The sequence below is a fragment of the Condylura cristata genome, unplaced genomic scaffold (assembly GCF_000260355.1).
Source record: "Condylura cristata isolate star-nosed mole 26May11 unplaced genomic scaffold, ConCri1.0 scaffold00001, whole genome shotgun sequence".
NCBI classification, from domain to species: domain Eukaryota; kingdom Metazoa; phylum Chordata; class Mammalia; order Eulipotyphla; family Talpidae; genus Condylura; species Condylura cristata.
The window spans coordinates 50,027,317-50,049,586 of record NW_004567102.1 but is presented as its reverse complement, the minus strand read 5'-3'; the positions used below and the strand labels follow the sequence as shown (position 1 = coordinate 50,049,586).

The 22,270-nt window shown below is 37.8% G+C and overlaps 1 protein-coding gene across 4 annotated transcripts; it reads right to left on the bottom strand.

The window, feature by feature from the left end:
- Positions 1–22,264, bottom strand: QRSL1 (glutaminyl-tRNA synthase (glutamine-hydrolyzing)-like 1). Of its 4 annotated transcripts, none has more exons than XM_012726129.1 (11): positions 22,145–22,251; positions 16,242–16,401; positions 15,842–15,940; positions 15,029–15,125; positions 13,358–13,534; positions 9,377–9,552; positions 9,181–9,293; positions 8,157–8,349; positions 7,570–7,687; positions 5,388–5,593; positions 1–1,653 (listed from the first exon to the last, which is right to left on the bottom strand). In XM_012726129.1, exons 1-11 carry the CDS (start codon positions 22,166–22,168, stop codon positions 1,553–1,555), a joined length of 1,464 nt encoding a protein of 487 aa, XP_012581583.1. In that variant the 5' UTR covers positions 22,169–22,251; the 3' UTR covers positions 1–1,552. The 4 variants fall into 4 exon arrangements, with proteins under 4 accessions (XP_012581583.1, XP_004673799.1, XP_012585643.1 ...); XM_004673742.2 differs by lacking the exon at positions 1–1,653 and adding an exon at positions 2,578–2,849 and having other exon boundaries at positions 22,145–22,264; XM_012730189.1 differs by lacking the exons at positions 1–1,653; positions 5,388–5,593 and adding an exon at positions 2,695–2,849.
- Positions 22,265–22,270: the final 6 nt, after the last annotated feature.

Below are 22,270 nucleotides of genomic sequence, written 5' to 3'. Positions count from 1 at the left end.
TGTATGCACATATAAATAAAAATAAAAAAAATAAAAAATCCAGTTTGCACCCTTGCTTTGAATGGACAGGATCTGAACATAGTTCGCAGAATAAGGTCTACTTATTGATCTACCCAATATCACTTTCAATGTCCTTCAGATTCTGTTCGAAATTGTGAAGGCATTTCTGGTCTAATAGAAAGAACAGATTATTTCCTAATTGGAGTCATCATCATTTTTCATCGTTTTTAGAAATGCCTCTTCTGTACCAAATAATCTTTTCTAGATGGTCTAAAATCCTATGTTCCTGAAGAGCAGATGTCAAATAGCCATTCAAAGGGAACACCCTGCCTTCTTGGTTCCAAACGATTTTCTTGGTAATACTGTGTGGACCAACAGAGAACACTGGTTTTTCTACCTACTCCCTTGGCTCTCTGTGGTTTCAGGTTTTATGACCACTTCACATTTTTTCACTCTAGCAATGCTTTTGTTGTTAAGCCTAACTTCAGTTGGCTTCACTGCATGGTATTAAAGAACTCCTACACTGGTAGCCCCTCGGCCTTTCAGAAGCGCACTGCTCTGAATTGTGATCTTGCTGATCACAATTGCAGGGTTTAACTTGCTGAGATACAAAAGCCATTCCTAAATTCTCATAAAGTGATTTGGCAAAATGAGACCTAATAGGCTTTGGATAAAGGAAGAAAAACAAGTTAGGTATTAGTTTCTGTTACTTGGGTATTATTATGTGAGAATAGTAAATTTTTCACTTCCTCACTTTTAGATTCAAATTGTTTGTTCAGCTTAAGTAGACCTATAGGAATAAGGGAGGATAAATGTTCTTTGAAAAACAATTTTATTTCAAGTTATACACACATAAAAAAAGACTGGTGTAAAGATATATTTGCTAGCTTTTAACATCATACTAGCCCCTTCAATCAAGATGGAGTTCTTCATCTTGTATAAAGTAATACAATTCTCTCTAATGGACTTCTTACTCCTTTAGGAATACAAAGTCAAAATTTGCAATACCAGTGGGTCTAGCCCATAACACTTTCATGTGAAGTTCATGAGATTGAGTATCACTGGTATATTTCAGTGATTTTTTCAATGGCTCTCTCTTCTGCCTTTTATATATTCCCCTCAGGAAATTCACAGAAAATATTTTTTCCCTTAACTTATTAAATAATAGTTCAACTTCTTACGCTTATCAACTAAGTAAAAGTGCCACATTAGAAGGGTATTCTGGCAAAGGCCAAAAAATCCCAATAAAAGAACTGTATAGTGGGTAAATGTATGATGGTCACTGGATGTTTTTCAGATTCAAAATACAGATTCCCATTAATGTTTCTTTGGGTTCAAGGATCCCAAAAGGGAAAGCGCATAAAGAAAGTCAGAAGGTAAGGAGATCACAGGCATAGAGAATCCAGGATGGGGTGGGGGCAGGTCTCTGCCATAACCTCCTTGCTCTTGGCACCTTCACCAAATTATCTACAAGTCTTTCATATTGGATGTGACTTGTGTATTCTGAAACTTACTCACTAAAAAGATGCGCCACCAAGTCCAGTGAGGCCTGTTAAGTTCCCACTAATGTTTCTCTGCCATCAATGAGCTCATTTGTGATCAGAGAATGAACTGAGTGTAGCAGGAAGTTATTCTGGCTCCTTAGTATGCAGCCTGTAATAGGAGAAGTAAAGTTTTAACCTTTAACAGGAAAGGGAAAAAGTTTGCAGTCATTGCAGTTCTATTTTAAAAGAAATGAAAAGGAGCTCTGGAACCTGGGCTCCTCCTCAGAGAAGTGCACCCCAAGTCTTATGTGGCTCTGGTCCTGGCAGGCCACACGCCTCCTGTTCTCACAGCTCCTCTCCATCTGCTTTACTCAGCCCTCAGCTGTGAATATTCCTGTTTATTATTTTTGTGCATTTTTAGCACATCCTGGGGCAGCCCCAACCATGTTAGGTTGCCTGGCCACCCAGGTAATCTCTGTAGGTAACAGTTATTGTTTTGTTAGTACTTGATCACAAAGATGTACAAGTTTTGAGAAAATTGTCCCTACACTTATTTCTTAGCATAAGTTCTGTTCTTTGTAAGGAATATCTTTGGCGGATTGTATCATTTTTCAGGAATATGTATCTTGTGTTATGGCCCGAATCCTTACTTTGCACTTGGTGGATACTTAATTATTACCGACAGATTGTTTCTGGTTAGTTAAGTACATCAGAAGAATTTTAAAAAGTGATTCTAAGGAATGCCTGTGTTGTGAATGAACCTAATTACAAGAATTCTGCAATATCATTAGACTTTTCTAAAATATAAAATCTTTAAAATTCATTTTAACTTGGGCGATGTGCTCATTACTCTGTATTACTACTTTTTTTTTTTTAAGATTTATTTATTTATACAGAACTGGGGTACAGGCCAGAGATGTGGGGGGCGGGGCAGTGAGAGGATTCACCAGGGACAGAGTAGGGAGCAGAACAGGCAGATCGACAAAGTACACTGCTGAGGGGAGCAGTGGGTGGGTCAGGAGAGGTCTGCCACGCCATGTGGATCTTCTCCGGTGCAGGCAGGAATCGAACTCATACGAAAAGTGGCTTTAGCTTCTTAGTGCAGTGCTTTAACCCCCTGCGCCACTAGGGAGGGCCTGTATTACTACTGTTTTAAAGAAATAGAAGCCAACTTTTCGTTTTCAAAGATCGATGAATAATCATCCATTAATTCTTGAAGTTGAATAACAGGAAACTGTACTTGTTTCTCAAACCATTTGGCAATTGTGAGAAGCTGCTGGTCACAAAATGCTCGCCCAATAAACTGCAGTCCTATTGGCAACCCCTGGCTGGAGAGGGCCACGGGGACATTCACTGCTGGCAATCCTGAGGAAAAGAAGTCCATTAGTTGGTTAGTTCTTCATCCTAGGAAGTAGACATTTCCCACCTTCCTTGCTGGGTATAAGACAAGAAACGGTTTGAAAAAACAAAAACAATATGATATGATGTACATACTCTTGTGCCTTTCTATGTTCACTTAACAATGTATCTTGAAAATCACTATCAGTTCACAGTTACTTATTTTTTAATAGTTGCACAGTATATGCATTATATGGTTTCCACAAAAATTTTCAACCATTCTTCCATGGTTAGACATTTATTTGGGTTTTCAGTATTTAATTATTTTATACCTCTCTCCAGGGAATAATCTTGTGCACATGGGTTTTGTTTTATTTTGTTTTTGGTGGTATATTTGAAAATTCTCAGAAAAGAGGGATTGCTTCATCAAAGGATAAATGCATATGTAACAAGATATTGTCAAATTTGTTCCACAGAAGTTGTACCAATTTGAACTCCCATCAGCAAAATGAGTGTCTTTTTCCTATAGCCTCACCAACGGCATGTTTTTGAGCTTTTGAATTTTTGCCAATTCATTAGATAATAGGTCAAGGCAGTTTTAATTCCAAGTTTGGGACAGAAAATACAAGGTCCTAGAACATTTTGTTATGGCATAAAATAAGAACATTTTCAAAAATGAATTGTGTTAGGTCTAAGGGATAAAAACAATTTAAATGGGTTCCTGTGAGTTAGATTTGGGACACTCTGATGTACCTCAAAAACAATGATATTAATTGCTTATAATATTCGATTTTTTTTTAAAGGAATGCTGTTCTTTAGCAAAGAGTGCTGACTAACATATGTAGAAAGAATGATAGAATTAGAAAAGCTAGCATTTTGTGATTCTCTGGGTAATAATTAATTCAAGCCCAAATCATCAATAGTTGCTAAAATTGGATTTAAGCTTATTAGGAAATAGGATAGCCACATGGTCTCACCAATTACTTATATTTGATAAAAAAGATAAATGTACCTAAACATCTGGCAGTTACTTCCTCAACCAAGGGATCGCCTTAGTTTCTAAAAGTGGAACCACTGACAGAAGTGGTTTCCTGATGTGACAAGTATATAGTATTTCTGCCAACAATGTTCAACTCAATTGTGAGGAAGGAGATTATGAATGGGATGTCCTACACAAAGCATCTACCCTCTTCAGAAAACCCAAATGTTAAAAGGTGGGGGATTTCTCATCAGAAACCATTCAGGCCACATTTCTTAAGTGCTAAGGAAAAGAACAGAAATAAACCCTATATCCTCAAAAATAACTTTTAAGAATGAAATGAAAATAAAAGATATTCTTAGAAAGAAAGCTAAGAGAATTAGTTGCCATCAGACCTATCCTAAAAGAATGACTAAAGGAATTTCTTTAAACAAAAAGGAGATAATAAAAGGAAAAATCTTGATATACCAGAAAGGAGGATCATTTATAGGAAGCAAAAGTATAGTTAAACATCATAGCCTTTCTTCTCCTTTTGGGTTTTCCCCATTATACTTGATAAAAAAAACAAAAATTATAAAATAGTCTGATATGGTTCTTAAAAAAAAAAAAGAGAGAACTCAGGGGAAGTGTTCTAGATTTTAAAGAGACACAAATGCAGTGTATCAGGGTAAAAACAGCTCACCAAATACTTTTTGGGTACAACTGAGAAAATTTAAACACAGTCCATATTTGTGTTTTCATTATATTAATGTTAATTTTCTGAGGTGTCATAATGGAATTGTGGATCTGTAGAATGTCTTCTTTCTTAGAAGGATTTAGGCTAAATTTTTCAGTTTCTAAAGGTGTAGTGTCATTATGCTGAAAACTTTCTGTAAATTATTCACTTGAAAACAAAGGGGTGTAGTGTGTGTGTGTGTGTGTGTGTGTGTGTGTATGTGTGTAGAAAGAGGGAAAGGAGAAAGCAAATGATGCACAATGCCAAAAAAGACGTGAAGTGATTACGCATCTACATTATACTACCTTTTCAAATTTCCTGTAATAGTGGAAAATTTCAAATTAAAACTACTTTAAAAGTAAGCTATTAAGGGCCCTCCCTGGTGGCGCAGCGGGTTAAAGCACTGCACTAAGAAGCTAAAGCCACTTCTGCATGAGTTCGATCCCCGCCTGCCCCGAGGAGACCACATGGTGTGGCAGACCTCTCCTGACCCGCCCGCTGCTCCCCTCAGCAGTGTACTTCGTTGATCTGCCTGTTCTGCTCCCCACTCTGTCTCTGGTGAATCCTCTCACCCTCCGCATCTTTGATCTCTGGCTTGTACCCCAGTTTTGTATGAATAAATAAATCCTTAAAAAAAATTTAAAAAAAAAAGGTAAGCTATTAAGTGGATTAATTCTGAGTGTGTGAGTATGTGTGTAGTGGGCATAAGTACATTTGAGCTAATGTATGGTCATACACACAACACACACATACATTTTTCTGAGCATTTAAGACAAACTAGTGATTTTCAGAAACAGTCTAGCTAGAATTAAGTTGGAGACCAGATTCTAAAAATCTGAAGAAAACCAGAACATTTTTGAGGGATCCTCACCTGCCATATTTACAGCCTGAGTAAAAATGTCATCCTGGGCACTTCGTGTTCTGTTGTCTTCTTTGATGAACTCCATGTATGGTACAGCCTCACTCAAAGTGGTGGGAGTGAGCAGGACATCCACTCCAGAGTTAAAGACATTCATAAAATCATTAGCAATGAGTCGTCTCACTTTCTGTGCTTTGACAAAGTAATTCTCATAATTTCTGTGGGGGGGGGGAAATGACATTATAAGCTTCTTGTTATTTCTTTTGAAGCAATTCTCACACATATTGCAGGTAAAGAATCAGTATACTTTTCCCTTTCATGAACAGGAGCCATTAATATTCCCAATGACATATTAAAATGAATTTTATTGAACTATGCTGTTATTTTAAAAAATGTGTCTATGTGGAATTTAAACAATTAGAATTTGTTACTAGATGTTATTCTGCACATATAATCACAAAATATTAACATTTCCTGGGGCATCATTAAGCCAGAACTTCAGTTTTAAGTGAAGAAAACTAGAAGCACAGTAGTTAAATGATTTCCCAAAGTCCATAAAGACAGACAGTGGTAGAGGAAGGACGAGAGCTTAGGTCTCATAGGCTCATCACAATCCTCCTTGTAGTATAATGTCTCATTTCATTTGTAATATAATGACAGCTAGTTGCTGTAAAGATTCTGAAGTTTCGTAGAATTGTAACATTCCATCAGAATCAGGTATTAGGAAACATTTTCTAGGAAGCAAAAACTGGGGAAAGTATGCAATGTTTGGAAATTTGTATTTTATGAATAGGCATAGCCTAGGATTGGAAATGTGAAATTCAAGAAAGGATGCTTACTTTAATAGAATAATTAGGGACTGAGACAATGTTGGAGTGACCCTAGGTCAAGGAGGCAAAAGAAGGGAAACACACTCAGTCCTCTTGCAGCTGCTAATGAGTACTGACAAAGTAGCAGCCACTTCAAATTTCAGTTTCCTCACCTGACATATGGCTATAACTCTAGTTTTACAAAAGACCAAAATATAAGGACATAAAAATATCAAGTCATTTTTAAAAAGATTGATTTAGTTATGCATACAGAACTGGGGTACAGGCCAGAGGCGCAGGGGCAGTGAGAGGCTTCACCAGAGACAGAGTGGGGAGCAGAACAGGCAGATCAACAAAATACACTGCTGAGGGGAGCAGCGGGCAGGTCAGGTGAGGTCTGCCTCGCCATGTGGATCACCTCTGGGTCTGGGGATTGAACTCGCACCGAAGTGGTTGTGGCCAGCTTGCAGTGCTGTGTCCTAACCCGTTGTGCCACCAGGGAGGGCCTCAAATCATTTTTAACCTAAAAAATGTACTGTAGAAATATATAAGATGTCCTTACTATCTACTCCAAACCTGAATTTTATAAAAGAACAATTCTGTTTCCTATTAAATTTCATCCTCTTTTAAATATGACCCAGAAGTAGAACTTCTGCTTCTATCAATGATAGGCCAATTAGGGTGTGATTTATGCTGCTGATTAATAAACAACTGGAAAGTACACAGAACAAAACAATACTATTCAGACTTTCGACAACCTTCAGCATTCAGGAGGGGGGGTTCTGAGTAAAGGGGTGCAAAACAAATGAACCCTGTGACTTCCCTGAGGTAATATCTGGGGGTGGTTTATATGTCTTAGTGAGTTGTCATTAAGTTAAACAGAGAGAGATTGAAGTTTGGGGCAAAGGTTTGTAGAGCAAAGTACTAGACAAAGGAGAGCAGCACAAAGAAAGAAATCAAAAGAGAAAATCTTTGAGTTACAGTAACTTAGAATTCTTTCATAGAGCAAGTAGATACATAATGAGAGGGAAAGCTAAGTAAATGCACTAAATTTTTCAAGACACACCTATGTAAACTACGTTCCTTCTGACAATAAGAAACATGGCAACAAGAGTCAGTGGCTACTTAATGAGGTTATAATTCTTTGGGGCTTTTTACTTAGTTTGAGATCATCACTTAGCTAATTCATCAATATTTGTTTGTTTTTGGGCAACAAGGAACCAAAAGTCCATAGACAAATTTTTACGCTGGCCTTCCTTTTCTAATTTAAATAGTTAAGAATTCTGTTTCTTTAGCAAATATCTCAACTTGTAAGACCTGTCATGCAGCTACTTTACTCTTGAGTTTTTAAAGAATGGGAGAAATTCCTAAACTAATTATCTTACTCTTTCAATAAAAAAAAGTTTCCAGAGAGAATTCTTCCTCTCACCACATCATTGAACCCTTCTCTTCTGGTTGCAGCATACATGGCTTCAGTAGACACATCAATGTCACATCTGTGACCTGAACAGAAACAAAGGAGATAAGTATTACCTGAGAAGGACATAAAGTTTTGCCTGAAAGCAGGCCCACATTCACATTTGTGACCAAGACTAAAATTAATGGAAACTGCATTTGCTGATTCCTCTGTTTGAACTGCCTTGTGACTACTCACTGGTCAGGAATCAAGTAGAGGGAAGAAGTCAAGCAAGAAACTCGATTTGTTTACCTCCTCATTCACTCATTTATCTGAAAGTTTACTGAGCTCTACCCTGGGACTATATTCGACAGACTGATGATATAAAGATAAAATATTCACAGACCAGAGAGGTGAAATGAACATGAGGAAATATTTCCAACAGTGTTGAGCATAAATTGATGAAGTAAAATGATTCAACCATTATCATTACCAGGCATTTGTTTTTGGCAACTAAGTGAACATATCAACAGTTTAAGGCAAGTACCTTACAAATCCAAAGCAGAACCATCTTACCATATTCTAGTCCATCAAATCTTGCCATATTCGATGCCACTTCTGATGTGCATAACACGTGGTAGCAAACAATGGAGTAACTGGTGTGGGGCAGTGATACTTCAATTACTCGGGCCCCCTTGGACTCAAAGAGGTCAGCTGCTTTGGACCAAAGTGATTGCACTTCACTTGATAATTCTGGGGCAAGATATTCCTTATTGGGAAAAGATATAGAAATTGGGACATTTGTGTAGATGATTTTGTAAAAATTTGTATTCTCTGATCTTTGGCAATACATTTAGAAAATCTGATTACATTGCTTAGAGGTAGCTAGAAAGATCGAATCTATTTAAGAATGTTTATGGCACCTACCATAGTACTAGGTGTTATTAGCCAGATATAACACTATTGAAGATCAATGACCAGGTTGGCAATCTTACAGTTGGTGGTGGGAGTGCTAACTCAAGGGAGAGGCAAGTGATGCTGCCACTAAACATGGAGGAATGCACGCAGCATGGTGAGTACCCCTAACAAAAGCGTCCAACGAATATTCAGACTGCAAGCAAAACTATCCAAAGAATATCATGTGAGGAATGGCTCTGGCCTTTACATCATTAGCAAGCTATGCATTAAAAATTATGCCATCTGTCAGAGATGACTCGTCAGCTATTTTGAAAAAAGTTTTGTTAGAACAGTCAGCCACTTTCATTTTCCTATGGCTTTGACTGTACTGGCAGAGTTAAGTAGTTATGACAAAGATTCTGTGGCCCACAAAGCTGAAAATATTTACCTTACAGAAAAAGCTTTTAGAATTGTCCCTGTTTGACATTATTATCTAACTTAATCCTTATCAACCTATGAGATCAGTTCTGTTATGACTTTCATTTTACAGACGGGGAAACTAAGTTTAGGGAGATTGAGTCATATGCTCAGGTCATGTAGCTAATAAAAGTAGAAGAGAATCCAGGTATCCAACCAGTTTGCTTCCCAACTTTGCTCTGTATTGTAAGTGACAGTATTTTGTAAACAATTCAAGGAGAGTTACCTTTGGAATTCCTATACATAGTTCGCTCACGTTTATCAAATTGGGGAGAATAAATGGTTTAACAGGATCTTGCATTGTGGTAGAATCTTTGGGGTCATGCCCTGCCAGTATACCTATAAGGAGAAATACTTGTGAGTTACACTATTTTTACAGTGAAATTATAATGTTTTGAAATTATATGAAATCATATAAATACCCAATACAATTGCTGCGTCATCCACACATCTGGTTAGGATTCCTGGCACATCCATTGAATTCACCAGGGGAATGAGGCCATGACGAGAAACTAAGCCATAGGTTGGTTTTACGCCAACAAGCCCACAGTGGGCAGCTGGATTTCTGGTGGATCCGCCTGTATCTGATCCTAAAGCCCTGGGATTTAAAGTGGAACTCTGTTTATAAGAATGACATATCTCTAATTATAGCTGAGTGCTCCACTTAAAGATGCATGTTTTTAAACTAGCTACCCAATTATACAGAAGTACATATGCTGTTTCAGAGAATACATAAAGTATAGAAGCAGAGGGGTAACAAGATATTCCACCACTCAGAGACATGATGTTAACATTTTGGCATATTGACTTCAAGCCTCTTTTAAAATGTATTTTTCTTTCATAATTGAGGTCAATCTGTATTCCTATGTCTCAAATCTCCTTTTTGCTTTCTTTCACTATGTTGTTAAAATTATTTAAAATTTAAAGTTACCCAGAGTTACTGGGTCAAAAGTCAGCTCTTACAAGTTTTTTTTTTTTTAAGGTTTATTTATTTATGCTTATTGAACTAGGGTACAGGTCAGAGGTGTGGTGGGTGAAAAGATTCACCAGAGACAGAGTGGGGAGAGCAGAACAAGCAAACTGACAAAGTACACTGCTGAGGGGAGCAGCGGGCGGGTCAGGAGAGGTCTGCTGCACCATGTGGGTAAGCTCCCTGGCTGGGGATCAAACTTGTGTTGCAGTTGCACCACCAGGAAGAGCCTAGCTCTTATAAGTTCTTAATATGTGATTATCAAATTGCCAGAAAGATTGTCTGTTTGTATTCCCAATTGCAGTAAATCAGATTGTGTTTTAATGTTTCAGAATCACCACTTAAACACTTTAAAATATATTTCATTTGATAAAACAAAAAGCTTTGTTAATAATGTGCAGTGTTGAGTAATTTTTCACACTGATTTATATACATGTTTTTCTTATTAAAAACAAAAACTAACTCAAGGAATGAAAATTAGTCACAAAAGTATAGAATGGATAATTTCATGTATATGAGGTACCCAGAGTGATCAGATTCACATAAACAGAAAGTAGCAGAGTGGCTGCCCCGGGCTGGGGAGCAGGTGAATGGAAGCCGTTGTTAGTGGGTACAGTTCAGTTTTGTAAAAGAAACACATTCTGGAGATGGATGGCATAATATGTGTATGTACTAAATGCTGCTCAACTCTACACTTAAAAATTGTTAAGGGCACCCCCTGGTGGTGCAGGGGTTAAAGCACAGCACTACAAAGCTAGTTGCAACCACTTCAGCATAACTTCAATCCCCAGCCAGGGAGGTGACCCACATAGCACAGCAGACCTCTCCTGTCTCACCGGCTGCTCCCCTCAGCAGTGTACTTTGTCGATCTGTCTGTTCTGCTCCCCACTCTGTCTCTGGTGAATTCTCTTCCCACCCTTGTACCTCTGGTCTGCACCTTAGCTCTATATGCATAAATAAATAAATGAATAAATCTTTAAAAAAATTGTTAAGATGGTAAATTTCTTTATATAAAAAATTTTAAATTAAATTAAAAAAATTTAAACTGGTTTAGAAAATCAGGTTTTCTGATTAGAAAACTGTACACATCTACTGCAAAGTTAAAATAATAAAATTCAATATGATGTATACATCATATTTATAAACATCAAGAGATGTTTCTCTAATAATCAAATAATCACTGCCCTACTAATAGCTCTGTTGTCAATTTTGATATACATTCATCCAGGCACTTTTTTTTTTTTTTTTAAGATTTTATTCATACAGAACTGGGGTACAGGCCAGAGATGTGGAGGGTGATAGGATTTACCAGAGACAGAGCAGGGAGCAGCACAAGCAGGTCGACCAAGTACACTGCTGAGGGGAGCAGCGGGCGGGTCAGGAGAGGTCTGCCACGCCATGTGGTCACCTCTGGGGCAGGTGGGGGTACAGGCCAGAGATGTGGAGGGTGATAGGATTTACCAGAGACAGAGCAGGGAGCAGAACAGGCAGGTCGACCAAGTACACTGCTGAGGGGAGCAGCGGGCGGGTCAGGAGAGGTCTGCCACGCCATGTGGTCACCTCTGGGGCAGGTGGGGATCGAACTCTGCGTAAGTGGCTTTAGCTTCTTAATGCTATGCTTTAACCCACTGTGCCACCAAGGAGGGCCCGGGCACTTTTTCTTAATTATAGATTATTTATGCATGTAAGAATAGGGATGAAGCCCACAGGTAAGGGAAGGAGCAGTGAGAGGATTCACCAGAGACAGAGTGGGGAGTAGGACAGGCAGGTGGACTAAAATACACTACTGAGGGGAGCAGCAGGTGACATAGGAGAGGTCTGCTGTGCCATATGGATTAGTGCCCTGGTCAGCTGGAAATTGAATTCATGTTGCACTTGATAGTGCTGTCTTTAACCCCTGTGCCACCAGGGAGGCCTCATCCAGATACTTTTTATTCACCTACTAACATGTATACAATATGTAATATTTACTTTTAATAGAAATAAAGTCATACTATTCATACTATTGTGGAACTGCTTTCCATTTAACAATGTATCTTGGCTATCTTTCCATGTCATTATATAATGCTCTATCTCATTCTTTTTAGTGGTTGCATAGTACTCCAAGAATCTTCCTATTTTTAAAAACTACTATAAAAGAAATAAAAGGAGGAAAAAGTGGAACACTTGATAGTTTGGGGACCATTCAATCTGGAGTTACTCTGGGTCTGTGCTACCCTTAACCAGAGTGTAGCTTTGGACAGAACAAGGCTCCTAACAATCACCTGGCCCTTCTACTCTACTTTTTATTCTAGAAGAAAATGCAAATTAGACTGCCTTTCTTACCAAGTCCATTTGAGCTACAAAATCAGAGTACTGCTTTCACAATTTCTAAAAAGAAACATTTTCTTATTAGGATTCACTGACGGCTGTGTAAAACTTACATTTCCACAGGAAATGTGTCAAAATGCCATCTTCTCAAAGCATATTCAGAAAGATGAACATTAAGTGGGTAAAAGAGGATAGAAAAAAAGCATCCAATCTTGTAGTACTAACTTGTCAGAACTCTCATTAATATTAATGCAGTGCTGTAAAATTCCACAGAGATAAAATGAAATGGTTTCACTTGTTAACAAGATTTCAAGGAAACTAAAAAAAAAAGCTGTAGACGCTAAATCTCCATAGCACTAAAAAATATAAATAATTTACAGGTTGCAATGCCTGCGAAGAGCTTAATTTCAATGGGTAATTAGGAAAGAAACATAGATACAATGCTATTAAAGAAATACATTCAGTTGGTCAAATTGAGATGGCTAAAATAAATATAATAGCAGTGCTATTAATTTACTATTATTTAGGTGGGTTAAGAGATAGAACTTAAGACATATAAAGATCAGTGGAGCTTTTCCAAATACAAAGATGACAGCTGCATAAGTCAGCTCCCTACAAACTTGAAAAACTTTACTGACATTTTTTACTATATGAAAACACTTTTTAAATACCCTATTGATATATAGTAGGGGAATTTTTTTCATTTCTTGGGCAAATATCAGATTTAGCTATAAGATAACCTACAGCTAGCAATTTAGCTTAGCAGCATTCAATTGAATCCATGGTATTTAGTCCCTAAATACTTGTATAATCAGCGGGCAGTCACCAAGTATTATAAAAAGGAAATTCATATTTACAGGATTCATAAAATCAGGTTTTTAAGAGGCCAGTTACTATAGAGGAAGACTACAAGTCACCTGAAATTAAAGGTAAATGTAAAAAATAAACATGTGAGCTGTGTAATTGGGGACATTAAGTATAATTTTGATATATCATTAAGTACAAATAGCTCACTAAAAAGAAATACACGCACACAGATATAGACTATATTTACATTCTGCATATGCTTTCTGGTCATTTGCACCTATTGTGTTTGAAGTGCTGACAGAAAGAAGCCTCTTACGCAAAGCACGTGAACGCTGACACAGCGGCTGCACTCCCTCCCGAGCTTCCGCCGGTTATGACCCAATTTGAATCCTCATTCTCTGCTTGGGGCTTCTGTTTTCTCTTTTCTTTATATTGTTTTGAATAACTCCAGGGGTTTTTAACTGGTCCAAATATACCATCTGTACTTCCAGATCTGATGTGAAGAAATAAAGCAAGAGACTTCACTGAAACTTTCATTTTATATTAAATCTTCATCTCTGGTTTATATTATTTGCTTACGACACCCGACAGTCCACACTGTAACTTGACATGGAAAAAATAAGACGTCTGCTTAGATGTAGCTCTCTCTAATAAGCAGTTGAAGAATAGGAAGTAAGTGCATTTGACACACTAGAAAACTAGTGTGTCAAGAAAATTTTTACTCCAGCTGCTCATTCAATTCAGTTTAAGGTGATTTTCCTATAAATTACGGTCTTACAGTTAAAGTGTCACGGACCTTCAGAGAATAAGTCTCTTGAAGAAATTCCTCTATTAACCAGAAATTTTAAGTAAAGCATTAAAATTGGGATGCTAATAATTTATTTCTTAAATTTTGAAATAATTTCAATATTACAGATAAATTGCAAAATTAAAGTAGTATGAAAACTTTCTACCGTGTATCTGTTGTTAAGATTTTATCCCATTTACTTTACATTTATGTACTGTTTGTGTACACATTTTTTCTGACTCACAGAAGGTTGAATTATATATATTTCATGACCCTTTACTCCTAAATATTCTAATATGTATGCAATATGCATTTCCTAAGACTAAGGAAGTATTTTTCTTATATAATCATAGTAATTAGTAAATTTCACATCAATACAATGGATTGTTGAACATAATCCAATGTTGTCATCTGATCCTTACAATAATGTCCTTTACAGCATTTCTGAGGCAAGTCTAGAGTCTGGTATTGCATTTAGTTGTCACTGGTTGTTTAGTCTTTTAAAATTTTTTTTTTACTTTTTATTAAGTCAGTCACCAGTAGTGGATATTGAGTATTTCCAGTTTCTGATTAATTATGAATAAAACCTCAGTAAATCTGTACTGAAAGGCCAGTGCTTTGTGTAAACATAAGCCTCGACTCTCAATGTGCCTAGGAGTGTTGGATTGGTGAATGTGTTGAGACTGTGGGGTGTCACTCCTGGAGAGAGCATGGAAAAATCCTGCCCTTCCCCTGTACTTTGCCTTATATGTCTCCTCCATCTGGCTGTTTCTGAGTTACAAATCCGTAATAATTAATGGTAATTTAGTGATTGGTAAAAAAGACCAAGAGAGAAAAATAAGTGACTTAAAAACCAACTTTACTCAGAGAATAGAAATGAAAATATGCTATGGGATTTGAAGACAGTATACTTAACTCTTTCAACTCAGTATTAAGACAAATAACCCAATTTAAAAAACTGACCAAAGATTTGGATAAGTCATGAAAGAGGATATATAGCTAGTAACATAAAGGCACGATGTTTAACGTCATTACTCACAGGAAATGCAGATGAGTGCCACAATGAGATATGACAGCCTATCTACTGGACAGCAGAGCACAATCTGACAGACACTTCTCAAGAAATCACCTTACTACTTTTAAAAGAAATTAAGCACAGATGGAAGAATTACAAGAAAAGAAAATTTCAGTTTTACTTACCCCATAGCAAACTCATCTAAATTTGTTTTTCCCATTAATAGAGCTCCCTGATCCAACAACTTTTGAACTACTGTAGCATTATAAGGTGGCACATAACCTGAAAAAAATCCAGATACTTTACCATAGGAGAGAAAATTGTGAAGATGTAATAAAAAGATTTTAAACTGCAATTAAGCAATAGACATGTTATTACTCCTAATTTGAGTAGCAGGCTGTTTTTCTAAAAGTCAGTTAAATATTTCTGTTAACTGCTATGCTTCTGAGACAATCTGCATACTCATCATTTTTATAATCTAAAAGCAGTAACAGTTAATATTACAATATATTGAATGATAGTATGGACCCAATTTATATGAAATAAACAGCAAAGCAAAAAGTTCACTCTATTTGACAATACTATAGCACATGGAAATTTTTATCTATTTCCAGGCAGAACAGGTCTTTATTTGAATTAAAATTTCCTCTATCTAATACCTATTCCAAAACAAGGAACAACAAAGGGACCTCCTGTCAGAGGAACCTGGGAAACGGTCCTTGTAGAATATTTCTTTTAGTGTATGTGCAACTCTGTGTAACTTTTTTTAAAAATTCTTTTTCCCCCTATGATCCAACATCTTGAGACACATGGCTCCTTTTGACCTACTAAGTTGTAAAGAACAAAACTACATCTCATTATATATTCAGGTAAATACAGAAATATAAGAAATGAAGGTGTTTGGATATAAAATAACTAGTAGATGCTAATGAATTGTCACACTGAACTGAAAAATAACTGTTTTTTATAAAATTGTTAGTGCTTTGATTAAAATTTACCTTTCAGCATATTTGATGCACATGTTGTCTCAATGCCAGAAGTGCTAAAGTTGTCTTTTACAGCAACAGGAATTCCATCTAAATACCCGAGTGAGTGACCTATGTTAAAAAGCCAAAAGAATAGGATACATGGAGCTGACTAAAAATATAGACACATTAATACTAGTTATTATAATGAATACTAGTTTTTGGTAAAAATAATTCTTCAGAAATCAAAGTTATGTTAGAAATTGGATGTTATAAAGCTTCACATATCCATTAGCCTCATTTTTATTATACCTTATGCAAGTGCTTTAAGAGTATATAATAAGTTAAAAGCTTCACTTGCCAAATGGAGATGGCTACATTCAATTAAACTCTTTCTCTAGGGATATAATAAGTACAATTCAAGGTAATTTACCTTTCTTATATCTCTTCTCTGATTCTTCAGCTTGCTTTAAGGCCACTTCTTCTGATACAGTAATGTAAGCATTTAGAAACTTGGTCTTCTTGATGAGGGAAAGACATTTTTGGCAGAGCTCAGTTGGAGTAATTTGGCCTTGTTTCAGTGCCACGGAAACCTATAGTATATACAGTTAAAAATCCCTTTATTGTAGCAGTTTCAGATATTATACTGAAGAACAGACAGAGTGGTCAAGAACAAAGTTGTACATTAAGGTTTAGATTAAAACAAAGAGTCTACCAACCCCCATTTACACAGTATAGTAGATGAAGGTAGCACTCTGATCAGTCAGGGGATGGGCTGAAGGACAAAGCACTCATCGCCCTTGCTGAATAGCTTTCTGTTTCTAAGTCACACTTGACCAAACAAGAGCAACAGCTTAGGTGAGCTATCTCCTCTGGGAGCAGCAGCAGCCCAGCACAGGGGGAACATGGGTTAGAGCAGATAAGTATGTTAGCTGCCTCACAGACAGTACTGAGTGGAAAAAGAGAAATGGACTAGACAAGCAGTGGAGGACTTTAATGCTCTAAATAAGGTCTTTATTGTAGAATTTAAGTAAGAGCCAGTACATATTGAGAGAAATGTTTGTATGTTGAATTCAGAGGAAATGAAAAGTAAATCTTTTTGAAATTCTGTCTCTGATGCACTAGGAAGGTTTGGTAAAGAAAACACTAAAATAATCTGTGCCACAAGTGACCAGAACCTGTATGTTAACAGTAGATGAGAAGTGAGGACTGTTTAATACTTCTTCTAAGAAGCAATAGTAATAAATACTAATCGGATAAAAGGAATGAATAATAAGAAGTCAAAGATGATATCAAAGTTAAGAGATTACATGAAAAGAGACTTGGATAAGATGGGAATTCAGAGGCTGGGGGGCGGGGGAGAAGTAATATTTATTGAGTGTCTGCCAAGAGCCATGCACTGATGCTTTAGACTTTTACTTCATTCAACAAACAATTACATGTTAGTTATTTTTTTAAAAGATTTGTTTATTTATGTATACAAGAATTGGGGTATAGGCCAGAGATAAGGGAAGGGGGGGTAAGAGGATTCACCAGAGACAGAGTGCAGAACAGAACAGGTAGATTGACTGAAATACACTGCTGAGGGGAGCAGCAGGGGGGACAGGAATGGTCTATCACACCATGTGGGCCACTTCCCTGGCCGGGATCAAACTCATGCTGCAGTGGCTACAGAGAGTTATAGTGCTCGGCTTTAATTCCTTGTGCCACCAGGGAGGACCTATGTTAGTTATCAACTTCATTTTCCAGAAACTGAAGCTGAAAGAGGTTAAGTCATTTGTCCACAGTGACACATAATAAAGGGTAGAGTTAACTTCTTAACGCACGCTCCTTCACCATTTCTGTCTGGACTAGTAGAAGCTTAGTTTGTCTATATTGCTGTATTTGCATGTGTCATATCTATCAAACAACAGCAGTGTGTAATTCAGGGGGAAATCTGCAAATGATCTGTTCTGAACTGTTAAATAAATCATCAAAGCAGTGGTATTTTTAGGGCTAAGAGTTCTCAACAACAAAAGCAATGGGAAAGACCACTGAGAGGACCCCCTAAATGCTGATGGACAAGAGGAAGACTGTCACAGGGGAGCTGAGGAAGTGACTCATGTTGGAAGGACAGTTAGGTTTGACTTAAAGGAGGTAATGTAGTAACAGGAACAGATATTTATGCTGAGTGTTTCGTATGAAATGTACACTCTAGAAGAAAGGAATTAGAGAGAAATGAGAGCAGTATATGCTAATAAGGAGCAAGAAGAAAGAAGGCTGGATGCAAGAGAGTAGGAACTAGCAAAAACCCAAAGCTAGAGGACAGCAGTTCTAGGCAGACCTACCCCATGGCAGAGCTGCAGTAATACGGAATAGTACGTCTGCCACTTTTTCTCCTTTGCCTCCCCTAAAATGCTCAGTGCCTACTATCTATCTACTCACGTAGTCAGCAAGAAAATAGGACCTTAGTGCTAAAACTGAGCACAGAGGATTCTGGCAGCAAAGGATGAGGTGCACGACTAATGTGTGGTCACACTGCTCTGCAGCAATGTTAGGAAGAGATAGAAAATATTCAGAAACCTGAGTAGAGAACCCAATTTAGAAGTGTAAACTCAGTCATGATGTAAAATCTAACTTGCTTAGCATGATAACAAATGATCATGAGGGGAATAGCTAAGAACCTAGCAGCTACTCCATTTCCAGACTCCTTATCCACAAATGCTGAGATAAAATCGTTTTTTTTTAAGATTGTGTTAAGTCAAAAAGTTTATACTAATTTGTTATGCAGCAATAGACACGTAATATACTTTTTCTTTGAAAACTGAGGAATTCTTTCTCTGTAATCATTCTTCTTGGAAATAAGAACAGAAAATTGGAGATTTGTATAATTTTGCAATATTGTCCTCATTGTTAGTAATGGCACATAGTTCTGGGCATTATCCAAGATGCTTTATAATTCATTTAATTTTTACATTTATACTAAGGGGCTAATATTATTTCCACTTTCCAGATAAATTACTGAAGATCCTGCATGAAGTCATGTCTAATCTTGTTTCCAAAACTCATACTCTGGACTACCATATTACTTCTCTATGCAAGATGTTAGCGTGTTTACTCTTCTGTAACAAAGTAGGGAAGGTTTTATTATCTTTATAGATAGCATCCTAGTCCATTTAGGAAAATTTTTTCTTAAATAATCATGCTAATTGCTGAAGGCATAGAAGACTGCTCAAGGGCTAAGTGTCCAGTTGAATGGTACCCATTTTCTCTGACACACCCATTTAACATTCATGCTTTTGTCTCCACTGTTTCAAGAAATTGCATTATCAGAATCACCAGCAATTTCCGCATTCTAAATCCAGTAGTTATCACTAAGTCCTCACCTTACAATACTTCTCAGCAGCATACAACATAAGAGAAAACTTTCTTTGAAGTACTTCTCCTTCACTAGTACTTCACTAGTGTTTCAGCACACACATCCTTCAGGATTTACTGTTGCCTGCCTGGCTCTGCTTCCTATTGCCGACTGCTACATGTTGAAAAGTTTTAGGTCCTCTTCTGTTTTTACACTTGACTTCCCAGGTAATCTTATGGGACCTACAGCGTTGTCTTTTGTACTCTGGTCTACATCTCCCCTCTATCTAGTCCCTTTCTTGAGCTCCAAATTCCTATCTACCTGCTTAACTGACAAGACATGATGACAGCATGATTAAGGAGGCATTTCAAAATTAACATATTCAGAAAAGAACTCTTAATAACCTTTTCCTCCCAAATATTCCATATAGAGTCCTTCCCATCTTGATAAATGTTACCATCTCCCAGTATGTCCAAGGGAAACACCTAAGCATCCTCCTTCAGAAGATTTTGGGAGACCAGGAACCACCAAATAATGACTTGCATATAGTAAGCGTTAATAAATATTGGCTAAAGGAGTGATAAGTAAAAATAATCACTTCATCAGACAACCTCCTTTGTACCCTTGGGTAGCTCCTCTAAATGTTTATCCCCCTTGGTGTTAAAAGTTACTACTTACAATGACTCACTCAACAACACCTGGAAGTGGTGGTTCAAAAAAGTGGTCCTAAAGAGGAAAAAGGCAGGAAAAAAATAATCCATGCTTTTTCTGTTATATTTCATTTTAAAACCTTTAAAAAAAAATAGAACAAATTGGATTCTTAACTGTTGGCAAAAGCCAGATACAATACAGTAAGATGATAACACAATATATGTTAGGAAAGAACTATGTATTGTTTAAGGTTTGTAGCTTTAAAGTCCTTATAATTTTCAGCTTTCTAAAGGCTATCAGGCTGGGGGGAGAAATCCCAGAGGTAGATCATTAACACCTTATCAGCAGAACCACCTGGATTTCTGGTAAAACCATATAGATCCTCCTTGACTTCTAGTAATCAGGGTTATATCCTGAAAAGCATTGTAATAAAGTGTTGAATACCTCATGTCATTTATAGGTTACCTTAATGAAAGTGAAAAACAGAAGGATTGCACAGATGCTCAACATTAACATACACAGCAGAAAAAAGCTGAATGCAACTTGGGCCTGAAGGATGTTTGAAACACTAAAGTTAACTGGATGATGGGGATGCTGCAGCAACAGGGTCATCAGATCTTCTGATGAGTCATGTAGTGAGCTGATAAACGGCTTTTTACCCTTATTAACTGCGTGGTTGATTGGGTGATCTGCCCACTGCCCTTACCAAACATCATAATATCTTAGCACATATTACTTGACTAGCTGAGGAAAAGAGCAAATTCAAAATAAGGTATCTACTGAATATTGTTTTTACACCATCATAAAGTAGAAAAATCATAAGTCAAACTATTCTAAAAAGAGGACTATCTGTATAATCTGCGCCTTACTACACATCTGCCTGAGTGAAACACAACTGTAGTTTTTTTTTTTAAGATTTATTTATTTATTTATTCACTCATATGGAACTGGGGTACAGGCCAGAGATGCGGGGGGGTGAGAGGATTCACCAGAGAGGGTGGGGGGCAGAACAGGCAGATCGACGAAGTACACTGCTGAGGGAAGCAGCGGGCGGGTCAGGAGAGGTCTGCTGCGCCATGTGGATCTCCTTCCGGGCAGGCAGGGATCGAACTCATGCAGAAGTGGCCTTAGCTTCCCAGTGCAGTGCTTTAACCCGCTGCGCCACCAGGGAGGGCCCACACAACTGTAGTAAGGACCTACAGTGATTTTGATAGCAGTAGACCTGCAGTCAGTCTTCAGCTTGGGAGATATGGGCCAGAAAAAAAAGGAGACCTGAATTAAAGCCCTAACAGAGATAAAGTGAGAATAGATTCTAGACATAATTTCAAAAGAGGTAACAGGGCAAAAGAGTTATTAGATAGGATAGATCAGGAGGAATCTAAGGGCAATTAGGATAAAGGCAAGTGCTACTGAAAAAAGAGTATTAAGAACTCGGAAATCAGGGCGCTCCCTCGTGGCTCAGCTGGTTACAACACAGCACTAAGAAGCTAAAGCCTCTTCTGCAAGAGTTCAATCCCCGCATGGCCCAGAGGTAATCCACATGGCGCGGCAGACGCCCCCTTAACCCGCCTACTGCTCCCCTCAGTAGTGTACTTCGTCAGTAGGCCTGTTCTGCTCCCCACTCTGTCTCTGATGAATCCTCTCACCACCCCTGCACCTCTGGCCTGTACCCCAGTTCTGTATGCATAAATAAATAAATCTTTTTTAAAAGGAACTCAGAAATCAGTATTTTTTTTTAAAGCTGGAAGTTTAAAAAGAGGTGGTCTTTTCGTTAAATTGAGTTTTAAGTCCGTATGAATCATTTGGAAGAGCTGTCCAGAGGATATTTTGTAAATATAATCTCGAGTTTAAAATGATTTCCAGGAATTTAAGACACGGGCATCATAGCCGATGCCTAGAGAATGACTATATCAAGAAGTGTATGATGGGAAAGACGGGCCAAAAGTAAATTGTTTGCATTTTGCAAAGTACAGATTTGTACAGCCCCTTCCGAGAACTGCATCAGAGGAGTGTCAGGGATTCCAACAAATACTTGAAAGGGCTGGCATAGCCCTAGCAGAGATGATCTGGGGCCTGAACCAAACGAGCAAACGTCTAATTCAGGAAGTCAGTGTATATATACTTCCGACCCACAGCTCCATCGTACAGAAATCTCCCTTGCTAAGGTCCAAAGTCCAAAATGGCTGAGGACAATATCGCATAAGCACCCCAAAGATCAACATCCCCACCAATCCCAGGGAAGGAGGCTAGGCTGACCAAGGTGCATGGTCAAGCCCGGAGTCCCCATGTCTATAGATTCAGCGAATCTTTTCGACCTCCCTGGGCCCTCATCAGCCAGTTCCACTCACTTCTCGGAGGGTCCGACCCAGCATGGTCTTCGTACCCAGCCTGTCACTGCAGGGATCAGGTGACAAGAGGGGTAAAAGGTCAGCCGCCGCTAGCGGTATTACATGGGCGCAGCCATCTTTGATCGT

Coding starts and splice junctions, on each gene's coding strand:
- QRSL1 (XM_004673742.2), bottom strand. CDS start 22,168: ATGCTGGGTCGGACCCTCCGAGAA. Junction 9,553..13,357: donor TCAGCGTTCACGTGCTTTGC/GTAAGAGGCTTC, acceptor TTTAAATCCCAG/GGCTTTAGGATCAGATACAG. Junction 5,594..7,569: donor AACTTTTTTTTATTGAAAGA/GTAAGATAATTA, acceptor CCCCCCCCACAG/AAATTATGAGAATTACTTTG.